At 35.5% G+C, this 21,356-nt stretch overlaps 1 protein-coding gene across 2 annotated transcripts in view; it reads right to left on the bottom strand.

The window, feature by feature from the left end:
* LOC123683465 (Ig-like and fibronectin type-III domain-containing protein 2) overlaps positions 1-21,356 on the bottom strand; it is a 297,049-nt gene that overhangs the window by 115,408 nt on the left and 160,285 nt on the right. For both annotated transcript variants that reach the window (XM_045622528.1, XM_045622529.1), the window contains one exon: positions 14,122-14,227. In XM_045622528.1, coding sequence (XP_045478484.1) covers positions 14,122-14,167 — 46 coding nt within the window. In that variant the 5' untranslated portion in view covers positions 14,168-14,227. The remainder of the gene's footprint in view (positions 1-14,121; positions 14,228-21,356) is intronic.

Below are 21,356 nucleotides of genomic sequence, written 5' to 3' on the forward strand. Positions count from 1 at the left end.
TCAGAATACTCTCACTGGTTTGGATGGAAATTTCCGATATTTGTCGTTTTGATCACCCTGTATATTACTGACTCTGAACAAAATGGACAAAATTTTCTTTGGAAAACTTTGATGAGCTCAGGAATTTTTTCATTTGAATTCAGGAGAATTTGAAAAATGATTTCTGCCAACAATTTCAATGATTCATCATTGGGAATAATGTTGATACGTCCCCCATTCACAGCTTTTCGTAAAATCTATTGAAGCCTTCATTCTTCTGGTTTGTGAACACGATGAAACGAATTCCTCGGAAATGAACTGCCATAAAACATTTTCCACCGTAGTATACTGAGTTTTATTGTTCTGAAATAAATTTTCAGAAATATAATTCGTCTTTCCATAAAATATAACCATGGGTTTTCACACATTTCGAATATTTTCCTCGAAAAAAAAAACAAATATGAAGTGAAATCTCCTTGGCAACAAATCAAAACTACCTCATCTCCCAACCCCGCAACCAACAAAATAGAAACCTAAATTATTCCAAAATTCTCTCCTCAACGCCGCCGCCTCTTCAATCCGGCCCGCCAACCGTGCACCCTGCGAGAACCATCTGCCTGAACGCCCTCCTGAAAAATTAACCAGCCGCCCTGATCCGACTACTCAGAACGCACGGCAGTCGATGAATTTTTCATACGGCAGGAACACACCGAAGACGCGCATCGCCCCCCCTCCATCCGACGCCCCTGCCCCCGGTGAATAATTCAGGCCGTATTTCCCGAGGAATTTCCGTTCCTCAGGTGATATAATCCGAAATAATACGACCGCGTCCTCTGGATGTGCGGTGTTCTGGCGGCTTATCAGATCGGGAGAAGGAGCGTCTTTCTTTATTCACTATAAAACGCGTTATTGAAGTGTCCAGGGGCCGGAGTGGGGACTCATATGTTCCCCGTGCTGATGATGCTGAAGCTGTTTGACGGAGGACCCGAATTGGAAGGATAACGACATGCCTTCGGGTCCTGCTAACAGGACTACTAACGGAAGCCGTGTTGAGATAATTTTGGGGGAAGTTTTTGAGAGAGTCGATTACATCTCTTTGGATTTTAGGTGGAGGATCCGGTTTGAATTGATGAAGAGGTGAGAAATGAATTTTTGCAGGAACTGACGAGTTTTAGGTGGAGGGTGTTTATCTTGAGGAACATCTCGACACGAAATCTATGTAGGATCCAATTATTGTTCCCTGTAAATAATTGCGATGGTCAACCAGATGCTTGGAGACCTATTAGTTTCTTTTAGTGTCGAAACTTTGATTTACAGGGAACGAATTGTTATTGTACATATAATGTAAAAAGGATGTGTAATTCTTCGGGGTTTCGAAGAATTTGTCATGTCGGTTGTAAAACTTAAGAGATTTACTGGGGTTGGGAAAGTTCGAGAACAAGACGGTTGTACCAGATGTGTTACATCTGTTTATCAGGTTCTAGTCCTTCTAGAATATTCAATTTCCAGGAATCCGCGAAGATCTTTGGGGGCAGTACGGCAAAGCTCTTATTGGACTAGGGAATGGTACTTTCCCCCAAGGGTGTGACCAAGATGAAAAGAAGGGAGGTCAATATTCGAGACAGGGTAGTTCCAATCGAGAGAGACACAGTTTAACTTAAGTCGAAGACGAGTCAAGTTCGGGCGGTCAACTTGAGACGTAAGACGAAAAGACGTTTCGCGGACTAGATTAAGACGAGTCGCGAACAAGTTAAGACGACACGACCGAAAACTTGAAGAACGACGAAGACGTGATAATTCAAGACGTTTCGAGTAATCAACAAACGAATTAAAGACGAAATTCAGTACCGTAGTGAGAAATTTGTAATTAAGACGTAATTAAGATCTTCTCAATACTGAGTTTGTACTGTATAATTGTGGCTTTGTGAATAGATGTGAATAATTCGAAAGAGTTTAATTATTACGAATCCAACAAAGTCACGGAGAAAAAGACGAAAGGCCAGGTAATCGAATCATACCTCTAGACGATCGATTAACCAAGCCTACATCTATAGAAAATAATTCGAGATTTCAAGGTCTTCAGGAACTACCTTGGTAACTGACAACTCTTCGAGAATATCAGAAAAGATTTATTCAATTCAATGAAATATTCCAATGGGATTATTTCGGAATCTCTACTACATGCTCATGAAGTGAAACGACAATCTGATGCGCAAGGTTTCGAAGAATCCACAAAGTATATTTGAAAATGCAATGAAACAATTGATGATTGTCAACAATGCAATGAATGATTTTTTGTCCATTACAAAGACAATATGAGACCCTTTATAAACACCGTTGACCTCTCAGCTCTTGAAGAGTGACAAGTCAACGTCCAGAAAATGTACCAGGTTCTTTAATTCGCCTAAGACGTCGTTTATATGAAGTCTAATAGCTCCTGAAGAAGGCTTCACTCAATGGCTAACAAAGCATCAAGGATTAAAGTGAGCAATGAAGAGGTTACATTGTCCATATGACGGGCGATAGGTACTTTACCAGATATGGACGTTTTTCAGATACTTAAGGATTTTAGGTGTGGATACCACCACTAAAATAAATCGATGAACCAATGCTTTGTTCAAGTTCACCCTTTCTGACGAGACACAATTATAGGTAATTCGATAGCAGAACTGACGCATTAGCATTTTTAACCATGACGTCTGAGATATGTGTTGATGAGGTGATCAACGATGTGGTACCACAAAATATTAGGTTAGATAATATATTGCCAGAAAACACAGATTAATTCCATATAATAAACATTTGATGAGCACTTCATTCAGTAAAAATATCTAAGATTTTAATTGTATATGATGTAAATCAATAGTGTCCCGTGAGTTCAACTTCAATTATCATTTCAAGTTTCTACATGTAACAATGGTATTTTTTGAGGGGTAATTGTCTTATATTCTGAATTATTCAAAAGGTGGAAGGGCTTGTATTGCTGACAACTAGTTCACAATGAAATTGAAATATTGCAATTGTAACTTAACAACGCTGAATATTCCTATATGGTACTACCTTATATGGTGTTCATAAATGAGACTCCCGCACTTGACAAATCTTAATAGTTGCTTAAGGCGGTTCTTTTCAAGAGGTTGTAAATGAAATTCTTGTATTTGTAAGGTATTGACAATCGGAGTAAAATGTCAATTCAATACATCTGTAAAAGAAGTCGATCAAAAATAAAGTTTTCGTCTATGAGTTGAAGGAATGAAAGAGGTTAGATGTACGTATTTTCTGTTGTCCTGGCTTTGGCATAGACACTATTGGTAAGAGTGTTATCAAACGTACCAAAAGATACTTGAGAATCAGATTCGATTTTAGTGACGGAGATAGAAGGCAGATAAAAAACGGCATTCAAGATGTACACGACTTGCCATGCGATTCACAAACAAACTAGTTCTCTTGAATAGAAATTCAATTATTTCTTCACATATAAAGGAAATAAGTATATTCGATCCTTAAGTACATCATTCAAGCAGATTCTATTGAATTATCAGCTAACTATAATAGATATATCAGCTATAAAGAAACAAAGCAAGCTATGAGCTACTTGATTTGAATTATAATTATCTCTTTTGAGGAAACTATTGAATTGGGAGAAGTTTAGTGAAATTTTTGCCAACCTTCAGTAATGAAGAAGGCACCAAAAGAAGAAGAAAAATGATCAGAAAAACTATATTAATAATTCACGAACGTATAAGACTTTCCCCTCCATTTCAGGCCAAGAACGCGCATTCAATTCCACGTCATCTTATGACAAACGAAACAAGAGAATAATACCGAAACAACATCTCAACCGCAAGTGTGCCCAATCACCCTGTCAACTACATCCCTACAATTCCCCATCTCATGACGGATGATGAGGCCGGTGTAGCTCGAACATGACAATATCGCAATTATTATTAGTCATTCCGCAACTGAAATTCCTATACGAGGTACCTAGGTCTGTTTAAAGAGGTTTTCAATATCCTGACATCAAACATGTCCGATCTACGTTAATTGCAGCCAGAATCCGCCGCTGGATTACCGGAGTTCTGATTAGTTCAAGAACTGGGAGTTGCAGGATCGGAGTGACGGTGGATGACGCTCCGCTTTGCTCCGACGGGTTAATTGAGAGTTTAGTCACATGAACCATCAGTCACATCAAAGTTTATGCACATCATACAACTTAATCCCTAATGGAGTTTCAGCTGTGATACGAGAGTTACTATTTAGTTATTGAGAATTGGCAACACCGATATTGCAAGGTGAAATCTGATATTGAAATGGTGAAATTTTGGTGTTTTAAGAACTCATAACATTTTGACTTACCAGCACAATTTTTGTTTTTTTTCAGTAAATTGAAAATTTCATCTTTGCCAAAATATGGATTTAACTTTTGGCGATTTTAAGCCACTGTAACAGGTCAATTGAAAAGTACCCGGGTCTACCATAGTAAAACACATTTTCTTGGTAAAATTCGATTTTATTATTCAACATAGTTGCCTTCGAGGGCGTTACAGCGATTATAACGATCCTCCAAATTTTCGATACCATTTTTGTAGTAGGATTTGTCTATGGTTTCAAAATGGGCGTTTACTTCTTCATTGGTGCTGAATTTCTTTCCTGTGAGCATTCTTTCGAGGTCTGAGAACAGAAAAGAAGCGCTGGGGGGCAGATGTGGCGAATACGAAGGATGCAGAAGCAATTCTAAACCCAATTCATGCAATTTTGCCATTGTTTCCATTGATTTGTGACACAGCGCATTGTCTTGATGAAACAATACATTTTTTTCTTCAAATGTTTTTTAAGTATTTCATTCTTCAAACGATTCAATAATGCTATATAACAATCGCTGTTGATGGTCTGGTCCTTTTGGAGGTAATCAATGAATATAATACCTCGCGCATTCCAGAATACTGATGCCATAACCTCGCCAGCTGACTGTTGTGTGTGTGATTGTGCTTTGGATTCGGTTCATCATGTGACGTCCACTCAGATGACTGTCGATTGGACTCCAGAGTGGAATGATGGAGCCATGTTCCATCCATTGTCACATATCGTTGCAAAAATTCAGGTTTATTACACTTCAACAGCTTCAAACACTGATCAGAATAATTAACACGTTATTGCTTTTGATCCAATAGTGCAGCTCGCGCGACACCCATTTTGCACACAGATTTCTCATGTACAAATATCCGTGAATGATATGAAGTACACGTTCAGATGCTATCTTCATAATGTCTGCTATCTTGATCAACTTCACATTACGGTCATTGAAAATTATTTTGTTGACTTTTTTGATTTTTTTCGTCGGTGATAGCCTCTTTTGGGAGTCCACTGCGTTCGCCGTCTTCGGTGCTCATTTCACCACGTTTAAACTTAACATACCAATCAATGTTGGTTGATTTTCCTGGTACAGACCCCGGAAACTCTTCTTCAAGCCAAGATTTTGCTTCAATTGTATTTTTTTCTTCAAAAAAGCAATATTATATCAGCACACGAAATTACATTTTCTCCATTTCTTTTCAAATGACAAAAGTAACTACACAACGTAATATCTCACAAACTAATGGTCGGACTACTGTCAAATTTTGACTGAAGGTTTTTACTGAATAAAAATCATACGGATCGGATACTAGCACCGCCATCTTTGCATCAGACCGGGGACTATTCAATTGGCCTAGAAGTTATTTCCATAAAAAATATCAACTTTTGATATTCCAATAGTTGCATTTGGACTGCGGTAGTTGAGGGTTGTGTTGATGGCAATAATCAATTATTAAAAGAGAACAACGTTATTCTTTTCTTGGACACAATATTTTCTTATTTATTAAATAACGATGGATGATAACCAAGTAATAATAAGTTATCCTTTTCAATTTTTAATCCGACGATACTTGCCCAATCCCGCTTCAGATCAGAGACACTGGACAGTGTGCCAATCAAGTACTCTCTTATCATATTTTTTTTTGCAATGCAAGAAAAATAGTCAGAAAATAAACGAATAATTAGATTAAACATTATACGTGCAAACCAGTAAAACTGTTATGTTTTCTGCTTAGTCATTTTACTCTCGAGTAAAGACGATAAGAACCCCTAAAAAATACAAAAAACCTTAGCGAACAATGAATAATGGCTCTTTTCAGCTACAAAGTGGCGAAAAATATGTTCAAATATGGTGTTCAGGGTGAATTATCAGATTTAATTTCTAAATATCTTCTTCACTGAAGCCCAAATATCTTTGAGTTGTACTAGTAATTATCAGCTTATGGATCAAGTTGACATAAAATAAAACTAGAAATCTGTAACTTTTATCAGCAGTATTTTGCGATGGATTTTTTTTTCTCAGATATCGTAAGAAGATCCTCTACTGCTGAATCTATTCATTTAGGTACTTTTGCAACCGAGAACAAATACGCAGAATATGAAATAAACCGAAAATGAACTGATGGTATTTCACTCTCAAATTTCATTCTATCTCATCTCATGCCATAATTACCAACATGTAAACATTATTAATCAATTTCACGAGTGAAATACAATACTCTATCTATCCAAACATGTAACAATGGTCAATATCATATTGTTCGATGCTAATCCAATAAACAATGGTATCAATTCCATGTGAACTCAGTTCAGTGGGGGGTGAATATGATACTGTCAATTTGTGGAGAAAAATTATAAAACAATTCACAAATTTTCGATATGAATATATTTTCATATCAATGCAGATAAAGCCACAATCTGTAGAATAACGGCTGCGTTCAACTCTAAAGATACTCGATAATAAAATTCTCAGCCACTCATTTCTTGGCATAAACTTCAAGCTTGACAATGGAGCATCCACAACTGACATCCAGCCAAACTCGAAGTACTCACAGGATAACGAACTTCATCCCATAAACTTGACACCAATGGCAGGCCCTCATTTTCAACAAGTTCACGATTAGTTATGGAGTCCAAACTTCATCCCATTCCAAACCGCTATCAGAATTATCTTTTCGACGAATTGAGGCAAAGCCTTAGTCGATAGTTGATGGGAAAACCTCGAAGCCAATATCGGAACCTATCGATTTGCAGGCGAAATGACACATAGCTTAATCTTCGTAATATTCGTTACACATCGCAGGATTAGCTGGAGAAATATCGGTTGAAACCAAGTCGTAATGAAATGGAACGATTTGTAAGCATCAGAAGGATTTATAACCAGCAATATTTATACTCAGATCATCATCTGTTCCCTTCACGAAAATGGAGGGATTGATAAAACGAGAGGGCTGAAGTTGGCTTTGACAACTCTATCAGAGGATGAAAACTAAGATCCAAGTACATTAAATATACATTAGACGATATAGCCACATTGTATGAAGAAGTATAAATGGAGATCTGACGATTTTTATCAAGTTTTGTGCTGAGGATATCTTGAAACTCTTCAGTTTTGGCATCAGATGAACCATTCAACACAGAAAGTGAAGCAGATGCGGAGACCAATTCTTATAGCATCAATGTATCCGGTATCAGACTATACCAGATTTTTAGTTGAATATGCTGTCGAGATCTCTCCAAAATTATTATGATTTAGTAGATCTACACCTTCTATATCATCAGAAAAAGTTTCAATATTGAAAATAAAATTTTAAACTCTAAAAATACAGGGCAACAAAAATTTCTTTTCTTTTGTTTTGTGCTTTAGATTTTAGTGCGGATTTCAACTATATTTCGGACGTTGAATCTGTGCTTATAATCCGTTTTCTCTTTCAGCTCTACTTTTTTAGATACATTAACTTATCTATCAATGTGGATTTCATTCAGTGTATTTTTTCATGAGAGTTCTAAAATTATTATATATTCATTAATATAGGTACAAAGGTTTTATTATCTGTATTGAGTAAATTGAGTAAATTCCAGATAAATCTATGAACCATTGCCTATCAGGTACTTGAACTGACCCTTTCAATCCCCTAACTCGGTTAAGGAAAAAAAAATCATATAAAGTTGGGCTTAATGAAACAATTTCTAAAGGCTCTTGATAAGAGTGGGTCATGTTTTGCATATAAAGGGGTAAAATGCATTAGTTGAGAACAGATAAACTCAAAGCAGAGATATTTGACGGCCCACAAAAAATACATTTAATTGAGGATTCTGCCTTCATAAATTCAATGAATCAAGTTGAACGAGAAGCTTGGACGTAATTTGCTGCAGTTGTAGAAAATTTTCTAGGAAAACATAAAGCTCAAAATTATGTTGTTGGTTGACAAGACGCTTAAAAGTGTCAAATCCTTAAGGTGCAATATAAGTATAAAATACACTATTTACACAGCCACTAAGACGGCTTCTCATAAAGCTTCACATAGCAACAATAAACACAGCACTCGGTGGCCTAGAGGTTAAGAGTGTAGACTCACTCACCGAGATGCGACAAGGTGCCGGGTTCGAGTACCGGCGGCTCCCGATAATAATAAATTCCCCAAGCGTCTGTGACACGGCACACACAAATATACCAAAGTCACACTAATGAGTCCGGTGTGTGTGCCAGGGACGAAACGCATAAGTAGGCATATGTGAAATCCTACAGACCGTTCTCTAGAAAATTTAGGAGATATGAGTGAGGAACAAGGTGAAAGATTTCATCAAGATATTAAAGTTATGGAGAATCGCTATCGAGGAAGACGAGACATGCTTGTCAATTCAAGCAACTGTTGAAGAGCAGAGAATTGTTTCATTTTTTAATTCATTTTGATGTCATTGAAGTCTTCGGATCAGAGGACAGAGTCTTTATAGACCATATTGAATAACTGGACAATAATTAACCACAACAATAACAAAGAAAAAAGTGGAGAATATTAAAAATCTTTGTATCCATGATAATATCCTGGCATTGATCTAAATGCCATTCGGATAAATGAACCAAAGATCCTTGAGCCGCCGAAGCAGAAACCTAACCTCAATTCTATGGATATACGAAACAGAAACCCCTCGGAAAAATTTATCAAAGTTTGTTGTTAACTGCCACACGAGAGAATTATCCCAGTCTTTCAAACAAGTTCGAATCGTTCGAGGTCATATTTACAGAGGGAAAGAGGAGAAAACTAATTGAGAAGACAGATTACCGTGTTTACTGTGTTTGGCTGCCTGAGTTGTTTTTCGGTCAGTTTGTTCCTCAGCAATTAGTGGACATAAAAAGGGCAACGAGTGTGATTTCCTACTCAGGAAGCTTTCTAACGGAGCTTGATTGAGAGCGACAGATGGCGGAATTCTTCACTGTATTTCTAAGCAACACAATGCATTTGTATTAAATATGACTATTATTTTTATATCTTCTACTTTATGATGATGACAACATCTTTAATAAAACAGTGTAGAACGCAAGAGGATATTCTGTGGATAGGAGTAGGTACCGATACTGATAACTGAGCATGCCAGTGGTTCTTGAAATTTGAAACTCTGTGGTACCCAGAATAAGAGAGATCGACTAAACATTTGTTATATATTCGAAGCCAGGGGAAAAAAGCTAGTCAAATATAGAAAAATATAAAGGGTGTTTCATTTAAAAAAATGAAGTTGCAATCAATATGTTGCCCACTCTGTATATAATTCGTTTTGTGAAATCATTTAAAAAAACACTAGTCGATTTCATGAAACTTCTGTAGAAAACATTTCGTTGTTCCTCTTTTAGTAACAAAATTAAAGGGGGGGGTCAAATTATGGTGAAAAACCCGGTACAATTGAACTTCAGTACAATACTGAAAGCATTGACATTTAGATACAGTTATTTGTTTTACTAGGCAGCAAAAGAGTAGATTGACTGCCGCGGCTAATAGTTCATAGCCGAGCGTAAAAGGCTAGGAATTCTGTCAAGGCAGTCAATCTACTTTGCTGCCGAGTTGAATATATGATTTGCTTCGATTGTTATGAATGACACATGTAGAATATTATATTTGCAAATTATTACAATTCCCACAATCTTTTTTTTCTGTACAGTTAAATTAAAACAAAATTCGATAGAAATCGAAATTATTGGAATGGTTGGTTGCTATAGAAATGTATATGTCCATGATATTTATATTTTGACAACTAAAAGAGAAATATCGAATATAGTGGCAAAAATATTGATTGCCACAAAATTTTGAATGTTTCATGCACATTGAGAATAATCAATTTGCTGCCTAGTCAGGAAAATAAATACTTTGCTGATTGATATGTGTGTGCGAAATCAATATTTGCTGCTAATCGGAGAATTTGGTTATTTCTTATATTTGTTATATAATAATTTAATCCTGATGTGAATGTCGTTGTTCCTAGGAAGTATATAACATTCAAGTGGCAGATCTCTTCATACAAGAGAGATGAAAACCATTTGTCTATTTCGAACCTCTTTTCATAAATTTCTGTTACTGTTAATTGAAGATCCAACATGAACTTGGTGAAGTAAGAATTAAGTGAAATGTTGAGTGAAACTGTGGAAGGGTTCAAACTTTCTCACTGTCTGACAACCCTTCCAACAATGATCGTATCACAGCAGATGGCACAGCAATGTATACTGGGCCTAATTATAAATTCTACAGCCTACGGGATATTTTTCTGAAGAAACTTCAGGAAACAATGAAATGAATATTCATGCGAAATTTCGTAAGGATCATATATATATTTCGGAAGTTACAAACATCATTTTATTCGAAATTTATATATTCCAGGAACAATTCGATATAGTTGAGTGAAATTTTGTATCGATTCAATGAGTCTACCAAAAATTCGACTAAGTAGCTATGAACAAAAACTATTCAAAATTTTCTGAAATAAGAGCCCCTTGAATCACCAGATATCTTTTGCGAAAGACACGGATTTGTTTTGAATTTTCTTGCTTTTTTATCAGAAAGATGGAGATATGTCAAGGTGAAAGAAAAACGAATTATTCATGGAAAAAAAGAGTAGCATGGATATTTCGGAAAATTAATATTTCAGTAAGAAAATTAATTTGAATTTGAATGTAGGTAAGATGTCTTTGTTTCGAGGATATGATGCAGACATATCTGTGTATCAAAAAATACTCGAGACGGAACACTCACAAATAAATTTGAGTTTCTTAGAAATTTTAACCAGTGCTGATGAACAAAGTTGAGAAAGGTGAGTAGAAACATTGTCGTGATGGTCAGGTTCTCTCTTTTTTGAAGACTTCTCTACAACTTCCAGTACCTATATGTTCTCCGAGATTTCTCTGAAAACTACCGTTTCTGTAGAAAAAAAAATGTCTTTACTTTCGAAATAGACTTCAACTTTGACAACAACTTCTTCATTAGAAGCAAATTTCTTTTCATAGACTCAGGAAATAGTGATGAAAGAATGTGTGATCTGTTGTCACAGATCGATGCAAAAAAATCCTGGTTATTTGCTAATTTTTATCAGCGGTGAGCAAGCGCAGCACCAATGATGCGTCACTTAATTGTAGTGTCAAAGAAATGTAACATGACCCTGAGGGATTGAACTTCTTTTAAATATTGGGTTATGTCAAAATAGTATTTCAGGTTGAATAAGTCAAAATTCTCGGGAAGGTAACTCATTACGGATATGACAGAACCTATTCCATTTAATTTCCCCCTATGAGGGGTACACTTTCAATTTGAAATTGGAAGATTGCAGATTTTATTCTAAGGCAAAAAATATGAATGTTTACTACTAACAATTTCACCCGAATAATCACAGATGGCTCTGCATTCGAGTTCTAATTTTCCATCTGAACGTACTTTTACGGTTCATGATGAACCGTTTTCCGTCATTGTTCATTTGAAAATCAAAATTATTTTTTTATGGTTCCAAATACCTCCCATTAAAATGAATGCATCAATAGAAAGAACCTAATCCGATAACCAAAATTACTGTGGATATTTTCAATACTGATATAAATGAATTGTGAGCTTTATTTTTCTAGGCGAGAATATTTTTCTGAAAATTCTTCATTTTCCACAGGCCGTATAAAAATAATTTTCAACTGACATATCAGTGGTGCCATGTATGAATTGTACATACAACTGTCCAACTATCGTTACTTTTCAGTTTTATGATTTCATCAGCCATAAATATTTTCTATTCAACCATGTACGCGATGCGAATGTGTAGAATGTATTTCATTCCATGGAGCTTCGCATTCATGAGTTTGTCATCAGCCAAATTACGATTCCCAATCAAATCAATCCCGTCTGGCATTTTTGCATGTTAGAATTGAATTCAAACTTTCGGTTCTTTTCAACTCGACGCTTTTCACTGCTCATGCAAAAAATTGCTTAGTTCACCATATTTTTCTACGTGGTTCGTTAGTGAAAATTTCCAATTATTTGCTTGTTAATTATGCTGAAGTCTAGTTTTGATAATATTTTTTGTATGAACCTCAGAGTAATAAACATAGATAGAGGGAGCATATGTCATTTCCAGTGAGCAAATTTTGTCCCCAACATGAACTATCAGATTTGACACGAAGCGCGCGGAAATGAAAACATATCAGTGATAGGATATTTCACTTAATTCGCGAGTTTCTCCACAAAGAACGCACTTCTTATGTCCCGTAGTAAAGGGTGTTTTTTTTTTCGAGGTATATAACTTTAAGTTGGCATTACTCAGTTTGGTTTGGTAATTCATCATGAATAGACTCACGCCTGAACAACGCTTGAAAATAGTGCAATTTAATTTCGAAAATAATGGTTCTGTGAGGAATAATTTTGTTTAGCGATGAAGCGCACTTCTGGTCGAATAGCTACGTCAACAAACAAAACTGCCGCATTTGGAGTGAAGCTTATCCTCAAGTGTATGTCGAAACACCGTTACATCCAGAAAAACTGACTGTTTCATAATAATATAGTGAAATTCTGGATTCAAAAATACATCACATTCTGACAACGTAATCTAACCCTGTTGGGAACATGTAAAAATTACGTATACTCCGTCTATCTATGTTTATTACTCTATGGTATGAACCAATCTTCAAATTTTTCCATTATGATACGATTAAATTTTATTATTTCAATTTCAAATTTTCGGGCATTTTCACGCAGGTGAATGAATCGAAATTATATGAAAGTACTCGTACAGTTCTTCCAATCTTACTTGAAATACTCATACATAAAACTACATAAAAACGTTCGTCCGTCATAAATCATGGCCGCATACTTCTTTAATCCTAGAATTGAAAATAAAACTTACGCAAATGTGTGAATTTTTTTGTGTAGGTATTCTTTCAGAGATTTCGAATGTGAATGTGACTGTCGTCAAATTATTAATATTACTATGTTATTCTACTGTGTTATAATTTGACTATATATTCCTGTATTCCAAGGAATATTATTAACATCATTCCTTCATAGAATCATAAGCTCACAAAAATGTTCGAGATGAACTTGAAAATTTTCTGTCTGAAGTTGAGGCAAACTAGTAAAAACATATCCAAGATTTTTCATATTTTATTAAAATTGTAAAACGTTTAGTCGAGTGTTTTATTTATATCCTTTTATTAATATTGAAAGTATGTTTCACCTGAGGATATGCGAGGAATTAATTTCAAATATCATATTCATTACTTCTGAAGGTTTTCATGTTGACAAATAAAGTCTTATTTTCAAGAAAAAAGGTACTGGTTACTGGTTACTCATAGGATTTATCCAGTGTCGTGTTGATTCTTGAACTGCAAAAAAAACTGTCAATTATAGGAAGAATTGATGATACACTCCCATTTCTTCAAATCTCGATTCTCTGTATGAATTTAGATTTCAAAATTTTCTCATTTACCTATTGATTCCGAAGAAACATTAACAGAAACATAATAAAATAGTAAACTAACATCCTTTCATTCAAATCAAACATGAATGACCTACGTGCAAGGTCATATGAATAAATCTCTAACCCTGATGACTCCATTTAGATTCTTGCAACAAATACCTCATTACCATCCGACCTGAATATTATACGAGTCAGAAATTACCGTAGGTATAGCTTTATGTTCCACAGGTAGTCTCCTGAGATTAAAGTCAGGAACAAATAAAAAGAAAAGGACCCCATTGCGGTCTCTCCGAAGCGGCCTTTTAAGCAAGAGCCGAAAAACGCGGTCTGAATAATATATTGGGTACTTACCAGAGGTTAGCCCGCCCGTTAAGCTCAGGAACAGAAGAATCCACATTGTTTCCTATCTGCCAGCACGAGATCCAGGATGGCAAGAACCGAGCGAGGGTTTCTCAATCTGAAATCAAACAGAAAAATGGAATAATGCGAGGGAAGAAGGTTGATGTGTTTATCTTTGTGAAAATTAGAGAGGTAACAGGTGCCAACGATTTTTTAACTTTGAAACGATTTTGCACGCTTCATTCCGTGTTACGCTACTGGAATTTTCGAAGACGCGGTAATTTGCCAATTAATCGTATCATATCGTATAACATCGGTCGGAACGCGGATGCGCGGATCTAGAGAGAATCTTCTGAGAGATTTTCAAAAGTTGTCAAAACTTTCAGCAAGGATACGCACCTAAGATTTAAATTTCAGTCATTATTAATTTAATTTGAAATTTGGATTCTAATTTATCGGCGAGAATTGTGTCGGGATTCTCGATAAGTGTTGACATGAATATTTGTATTCAACAAGTAATAATCTCACCAGAAAGAATTAATTTAATTTGAAACAGTCGTTTTTTTTAGAGTCATCCATCTTGTCTTGGTAGGATTTTTTTTGTGTCAAACAATTTCAACAAAACTCCTTCTCAGGTTTATTTGATAATGAATGTAATGATTTCTTTGTAATTTCTTGATTAGAAATCCGAGAGGGAGTTATAAATTCAGTTAACATATTCTAATATCGTTGTTCATTTTCTCGAAGCACCTCCCGTGGAATTGGAACAACAGAAACCTTTCTTGGGATTGGAAGATATCAGAGAGTACTTCCTTGAAATACAGAATTTGGAATAGTACGTATGTTAAACCACTTTAGTTCCTGAATCTGAACGAATACCTGCGTAATATCACATCAACTTCGTTGAATGGGGATTGGAGTGCTATAGCTTCCTGATAAGATCTGGTGTTCAGAAGGCTGAAAATGATTTACAGAAGAGGTTCCATACTAATAGCAGAGTAACTCATTTAAAACCAATTTGTTGTGTTTTTATTTCATTATTTGTTCAGAGTGAAAAGTATCGATGATTGTATATTTTAATTTTATTAAATTAGTAAAAACCTGGGTAGAAGTTTTGTTGCCAAATAAGCCAAACCACACCTAGAAATTAGTCTTTAGAGTCTCATGGGCAGTTGTAACGTTACAACTTTCTCTTGTTGAGTGAATCCGAAAAAGCCTCCTTAGGTTTTCTATATCAGATCTAGAGAAGAGATAGAGAGAGAAATAATTCATTGATTTTTCAATCAAATGGCTATCGACCGCAGTCTTCCAGCCAGTTATACACAGTTTTATGTTACATTCTATTATAAATTATCAGAAACTATAAAAAACAATTATTATTCTTTTGATTTGTGTTTAAATAGTGGTAACTTTGCCTTTGGTGCAGCTGTTTTATTGTTGACATTCAAAGATATTTCAAATATTCGAAGATTGGGAGTGCTGGTAGTTTGGCTTTCGGTGGTGTTGTCCTTTGGTAGCTATGTATCAGTGGATCCATAATATCAAGGTTATTCTGGTTAGTGATGAACTTTTTGTCAAGTTCTTTGAGTGTTCCCAGTATTGGTTCTACTTCTGTAGTTTCGTATAGTAGTTGGTTAGAAGGGTTGTGCAGTGGATTGTCTGGGTGTCTCAGTTTTGTTATTTTTCTAAGGCAAGCTCTTTCGGCAACTCCTATGTTTTTCATTGTTGTCTTTGGTATCAGATCTTTTTTTCTATGATGACTATGCTATCTCAAAAGCATGAAAACAAGACTTGTTAATAAATACTTTTTACTCTCCAAAGGAGAAAATTAAAATATTTGAATAAACACAAATTAGCGATTAATTTTCTGAGTCCGCCGTTTTGCAATGAAAGACTGTAGCGGTAAATGGCAGTCAAAATAAATAGGTCATAGATTTCGTACAATAAGTTCAATAATTGTTAACATAACGCTATCCAAATATTAGTCGTCTGGTTCTTGAAGTTATTGTAATTGCACAAGTGCAACAAAATTACCATTAATTTTGCCTGACAGTGTGTTGTCATAAAAACTGCATGAGTTCATCTCATGCAGCCCTCCACCTTCGGTGTCGGGCTCTTTCTCCAAAAATGAAAATGACCGAATGCAGTTTTCCAAAGAAAACACGCTGGAATGCGAAATTATTAGGTCATTTTGATGCAGGAGTGTAATTCGGGGGAATATTTCCCGAATAAACTGTTACATCACTTATCAAACTGATGTAGAATGGAATTGCCATAGATTCGAACAGTGTGGATGCATAGAAACTATGCATCTATGAACAGAACAATTATCGCAGTGCTGTTTCGCTTCCTACAATGCAAATATCGCTGTAATTTTCGATAATTGTTCTCCATATATAACACATATAATTTTTGACAGGAGGGAAATATTCGATTAAACATGTCAGATAACGAGTCGAATTCTCATAATTTGCGGGAGGTTTTAATTTTATGCTTTGATATGATGAAATCTGCGGCTGAGGCTCATCAAATGTTCTCAAATACCTATGGCGAGGTCGCTATTAGTGGAAGAACGTGCCAAGAGTGGTTTCAACGCTTCAAGTGATTTTGTCGAAGATGCAGAATTGGAGGCATTAGTTGATCAAAACTCGTGCCAAATCGAACAAGAATTGGTAGGATCATTGGTAGTGATCAAAAAACCATTTCAAAACCCCTGAATGTCATGGGAATGATTCGGAAACAAGGAAATTGGGTGTCTTACGAGTTGAAGCCGAGAAATGTTGAACGGCGTTTGTTTGCTTGTGAACAGCTGTTTGCAAGGCAAAGAGGAAAGGGATTTCTGCATCGCATTGTGGCTGGTGATGAAGAATGGGTTCATTACGATAATTCCAAGCGCGAAAAATCAAGGGGATATGCCGGCCATACTTCCACATCGACGACCAAAACGAATATTCACGGTTCCAAAGTCATGCTCAGCATTTAGTGGGACCAGCACGTCGTAGTGTATTATGAGATGTGCAAACCGACTGAAGCAATCACAGGCGATCGTTATCCAACGCAATTGATGCGTTTGAGCAGGGCACAGAAAGATATACGGCCGAAATTCAACGATAGACATGATGAAGTGGATTTACAGCATGATAATGCTCGACCCCATGATGCGGAAGTGATCAAGATCCACTTGGAAACGTTCAAATGGGAAGTCCTGCCACACCCGCCGTAATCTCCAGACGTTGCTCCCTCGGAAAATCACTTGTTTTGTTCAATGGCACACGGTCTGTCTGACTAGCACTTCCGGTCTTATGAAAAAGTGAAAAATTGGATCGATTCGTAGATCTCTTCAAAAGATTTCCAGTTTTTTCAAAGCGGGATTCGTACGCTGTCCGAAAGATGAGAAAAAGTAGTGGCCAGCTATGAACAATACTTCAAATAATAAATGTATAACCAGTTCATTACAATATTACAAAATTTCGGAAAAAACGGCGGAAGCGAAGTCGTACGCCTTTGTATTTGTTTTCAAAACAACTATAATTGTTTCTTATTCCGCCTACATAATAGAAGAATAACAAATATTAAGCAATTCATATCTGTTACAATTATGTAGAAGAACACATTTCAAACCATGATATAAATTGTGGATAAAGCACATCTTTCCTCAGGAGTGAATTCTGCCAAACCATTATTCACTAATATTATTGTTACAGAATACCAGGTCATTTTTCTTATTGAAAAAAAATGCAGAAACTTCTTGTTATTCGACCAAAAAATGTAATATAAGTATATGGATAGATAGGCTCTTTTCTTTCAATCTGAAAGTTTCAGGTGCCCTATGTAGATTTTGTAGTTGTTCAATTTGGTAGGGAAAACTTAGCATATGGAAATGCGAATTCGAAGGTTTGAGTTCCATCATTAAAATTGTCACATATTTTCATTCAGGCATTATGTTCGAACAGAAACCTTGGCGAGAGTGTACTTAAAAAGTTTGTAAATATAGTATGTAGTGATGAATAGAGAACAATAATAATAAGTATAGATTATGTTTCCAATATTTGAGTATATTCCCTTTATGAAACGAAAAGTGAATTTTTTGTTCACATACGGCCTAATTTCAATCTGTGTCTAGAGACACTGAAGCAATTATTCAAATACTCCTTCACCCCTACAAACAAGTGGGACCCAATATCGAATCTGCAGATATCTTATTCCCTCAGTGTGAAACAGTACGCGTTCAGAACGAACAAGGGAAACACAATGACGAGACACAGAGGCATAACGTTCAACGAGAAGAACTAGGAGGAAGATTCAATCGTATTTGTGAAACTGTTGCAGTCGAAGTTTTCACCAATTTCATTCTGGAAAGACTTGAATTCTCAATCCCATCCGTTCAGATAAATCCCAAGGCTCTCCTCGCATATATTCACTTGGATGGAACAGTGGTTGGAAAGATTCCATCCCAGTCTGAACGTCAACATTGAAAAATAGACTCATTTCTTTATATGGCTCTGTTTGAAGAAATTTCCATCGTTTTCTTCTGGATGAAAATGTGGAAATGTAAATATCTCCGCGTTATTTACTGCGAAATACATAACTCATTTGAAAGAAGACAGGGGAAATAGAATTAAATGCTATATGTCAAGCTTATTTTTCCTTTTATGCCTTGAAGTGGAATAATGTGGGGACATCATCGTAAAAAATGTTCATTGCGAAGGATGGAAACGTTCGTGTTTTTTCTTCAATTCTTTACTAACGATTTTCGGAAATTTCTCCCTTGTTAACCTCATGATGTTAATAATTCTTTGCATTCACATTTTTCTGAAAATATAACTTCATCCTTAGATATACATGAATTACAATTGTCTCGTTGATATACAGGGTGTCTGTTAAGGAATGCGAAGGACTTCGCTACATGATTCCCTGATGAAAATCAACAGGTGTAGTTCATTTTAATTTTTCTTTCCTAATCGACCCTTTCAAGATAAAACCTCCAAAAGTCGTTGACGAATTGTGGGTTTTTAATTTTTTTTAAGGTTCTAGAAAACCATGAGTCTTGAAATTCTACATAATATGAACCACTAAGTAGATGTTGCTCACACAATTTGAAACCATCACTTTATTATTAATGATTAAATATAACAACCAAATCTTCTTATATGTAGGTATTCTATTCTATGGAACATGTATTCGATAAAATGTAATGGAAACTTGCCAGCACCGCTTAAAAGTTTTGATTCATTCTGATAAAAGAATCGATTGTATCGAACTCTTGCAAGGTTTTCTTTTCCCCTGAATAGAATGGAAAACCATAATAGTACATTATTCAACGAGCGGTAATGTAGGTCATAATTCACGCAGATGAAGTTTTCAGCACGAGCCACAGGCTAGTGCAGTAATTCATCAAGTGAGTTATACCGCAAGTTGAATACTGTACTTTATCTACGACTATAACAATAATTACTGAAATAGAAGAATAGAGAAAGAACTTTTTGACTAACCTCAAATGTTACCTAAAAACGATAAAATTATCAAAGTGACATTACTCCCCTCAACAACAATAATGAAATGTTTTCTTTCTACCAACCGAATAGAAGAACAGAAGTATAGAAGCACATCTTTTCCAAGTTATAGCAGTGAGTTATTATAACTCACGTTGTTTTTCAATAGATACTATGAATTGCTCAAAATAATAATAATGAATATATGATTCAATAGGAGTAGATAAAATCCATTTAATTCTCCAAAAATCTTTCCTACGAAAGCAATCAATGAAAGAAAATTATAAAAGATTACTATTTTCAACCCCTAATAACAAGGTTATGAGATGGAAGGAAATTGTGTAGACAATATCTACTTTGGTCTTCAAATTATGTGGAGTTTTATGACTCAGTGTTTTCAGTAACCGTAGAAAAAATTCAAAATCGTCAATTCGTCAACGACTTTTGTAGGCTTAATCTTGAAATGAGGTCGATTTCGAAAAAAAATTATATGAACTACCCCTGTTAAATTTAATTTATCATTATTATTATTATTATGCCTACAAGAGTAGAGATTCACGAATAAATTCAATAACTCAGCTTTAAAAAGTTCATAAGATACAAAGTTATACACGACAAAAAAAATATTCACAAAAGACAAATAAAAAGTGATTATCTCACAAATTTAAATGAGGTAAGAAAGAGGAAACAGTTCAACAATCACAAGTAGATGAACTCTGCGACATTCAGATATCATATCAGATGTTGTTGAAGGAGCTGACGTTAAAATTTTTCAGGAAGTTTGAACTATAGATTGAGAACTCGTGACTTACTTGAATTAACATTGAAAATCTACAACTTGACTTGAACTTGAATTGATTTCAAGTCGAGCTCGAGTCAAGTAGCTTGAATATCAAGTCAAGTAGTTTTAGTGAATGACTACGTGGATGGTTGGAATTTCTAAGATGAAGGTATTTTATGTCTTCTCCGAATCGTCCATGAAAAGCCTCAAAATTAATTATAATATCAACGCAAATTCTTCTCTCTTCAAATATCGATTTTTTAGCGTTTACTCGTAGGAAGTTGGTGTATTGAAATTTATTATATCATCCACAAAGAATAGGATTGATTTAACTGGTCAATGAAGATCTACTGATCTCTTAACAGAGATAGCTTCACGATAATAATATTTGAAACATCACTTCGAAAATCGAGGCCACCAAAATGTCTATTGTCTTGTGGAATCATCGAGTTAGGTATTAAATTAATTCCCTACGAACACTTAAATTTTTCAAAATTATCTATCCCTCTCAATCCTAATAGCATCAAAACACAATAGAATAATTCCGGCAAACTAATAATCAGAACACTCGAAGATAGCAATAACCAATAACAACTCAACCGCAACCGCTTCAGGCATCCAGTTCAGTTTCATTCGAGCGATCTTGTTGTTGTTTTGGAACCGGGAGAGAGAATCGTTCGGCACAATGATGTCTACCAAATTCGCCTCGAATTCTGTATAATCAATTGGTGATTTTGGACTAAGCCCTACCTAAGGGTGCGCCTAGGGTAAGTCGACCCATTACGAGGATTATGCTGAGGCAATCGTGATGTAGTTATTGTGCAATCTAGATGGGTTATTCAAAGGGATATTACAAATCTTGAGGATACGTTGTATTAAGTGGTTGTTTTCGCACTTGGGATATGTCGTGAGACTGAACACCCGAGTCCTTAATTAAGACAGGAGGGGCTGGTATAATCAACTATAGTTTCATC

This window comes from Harmonia axyridis, chromosome 6 (genome assembly GCF_914767665.1).
Source record: "Harmonia axyridis chromosome 6, icHarAxyr1.1, whole genome shotgun sequence".
Lineage (NCBI taxonomy): Eukaryota > Metazoa > Arthropoda > Insecta > Coleoptera > Coccinellidae > Harmonia > Harmonia axyridis.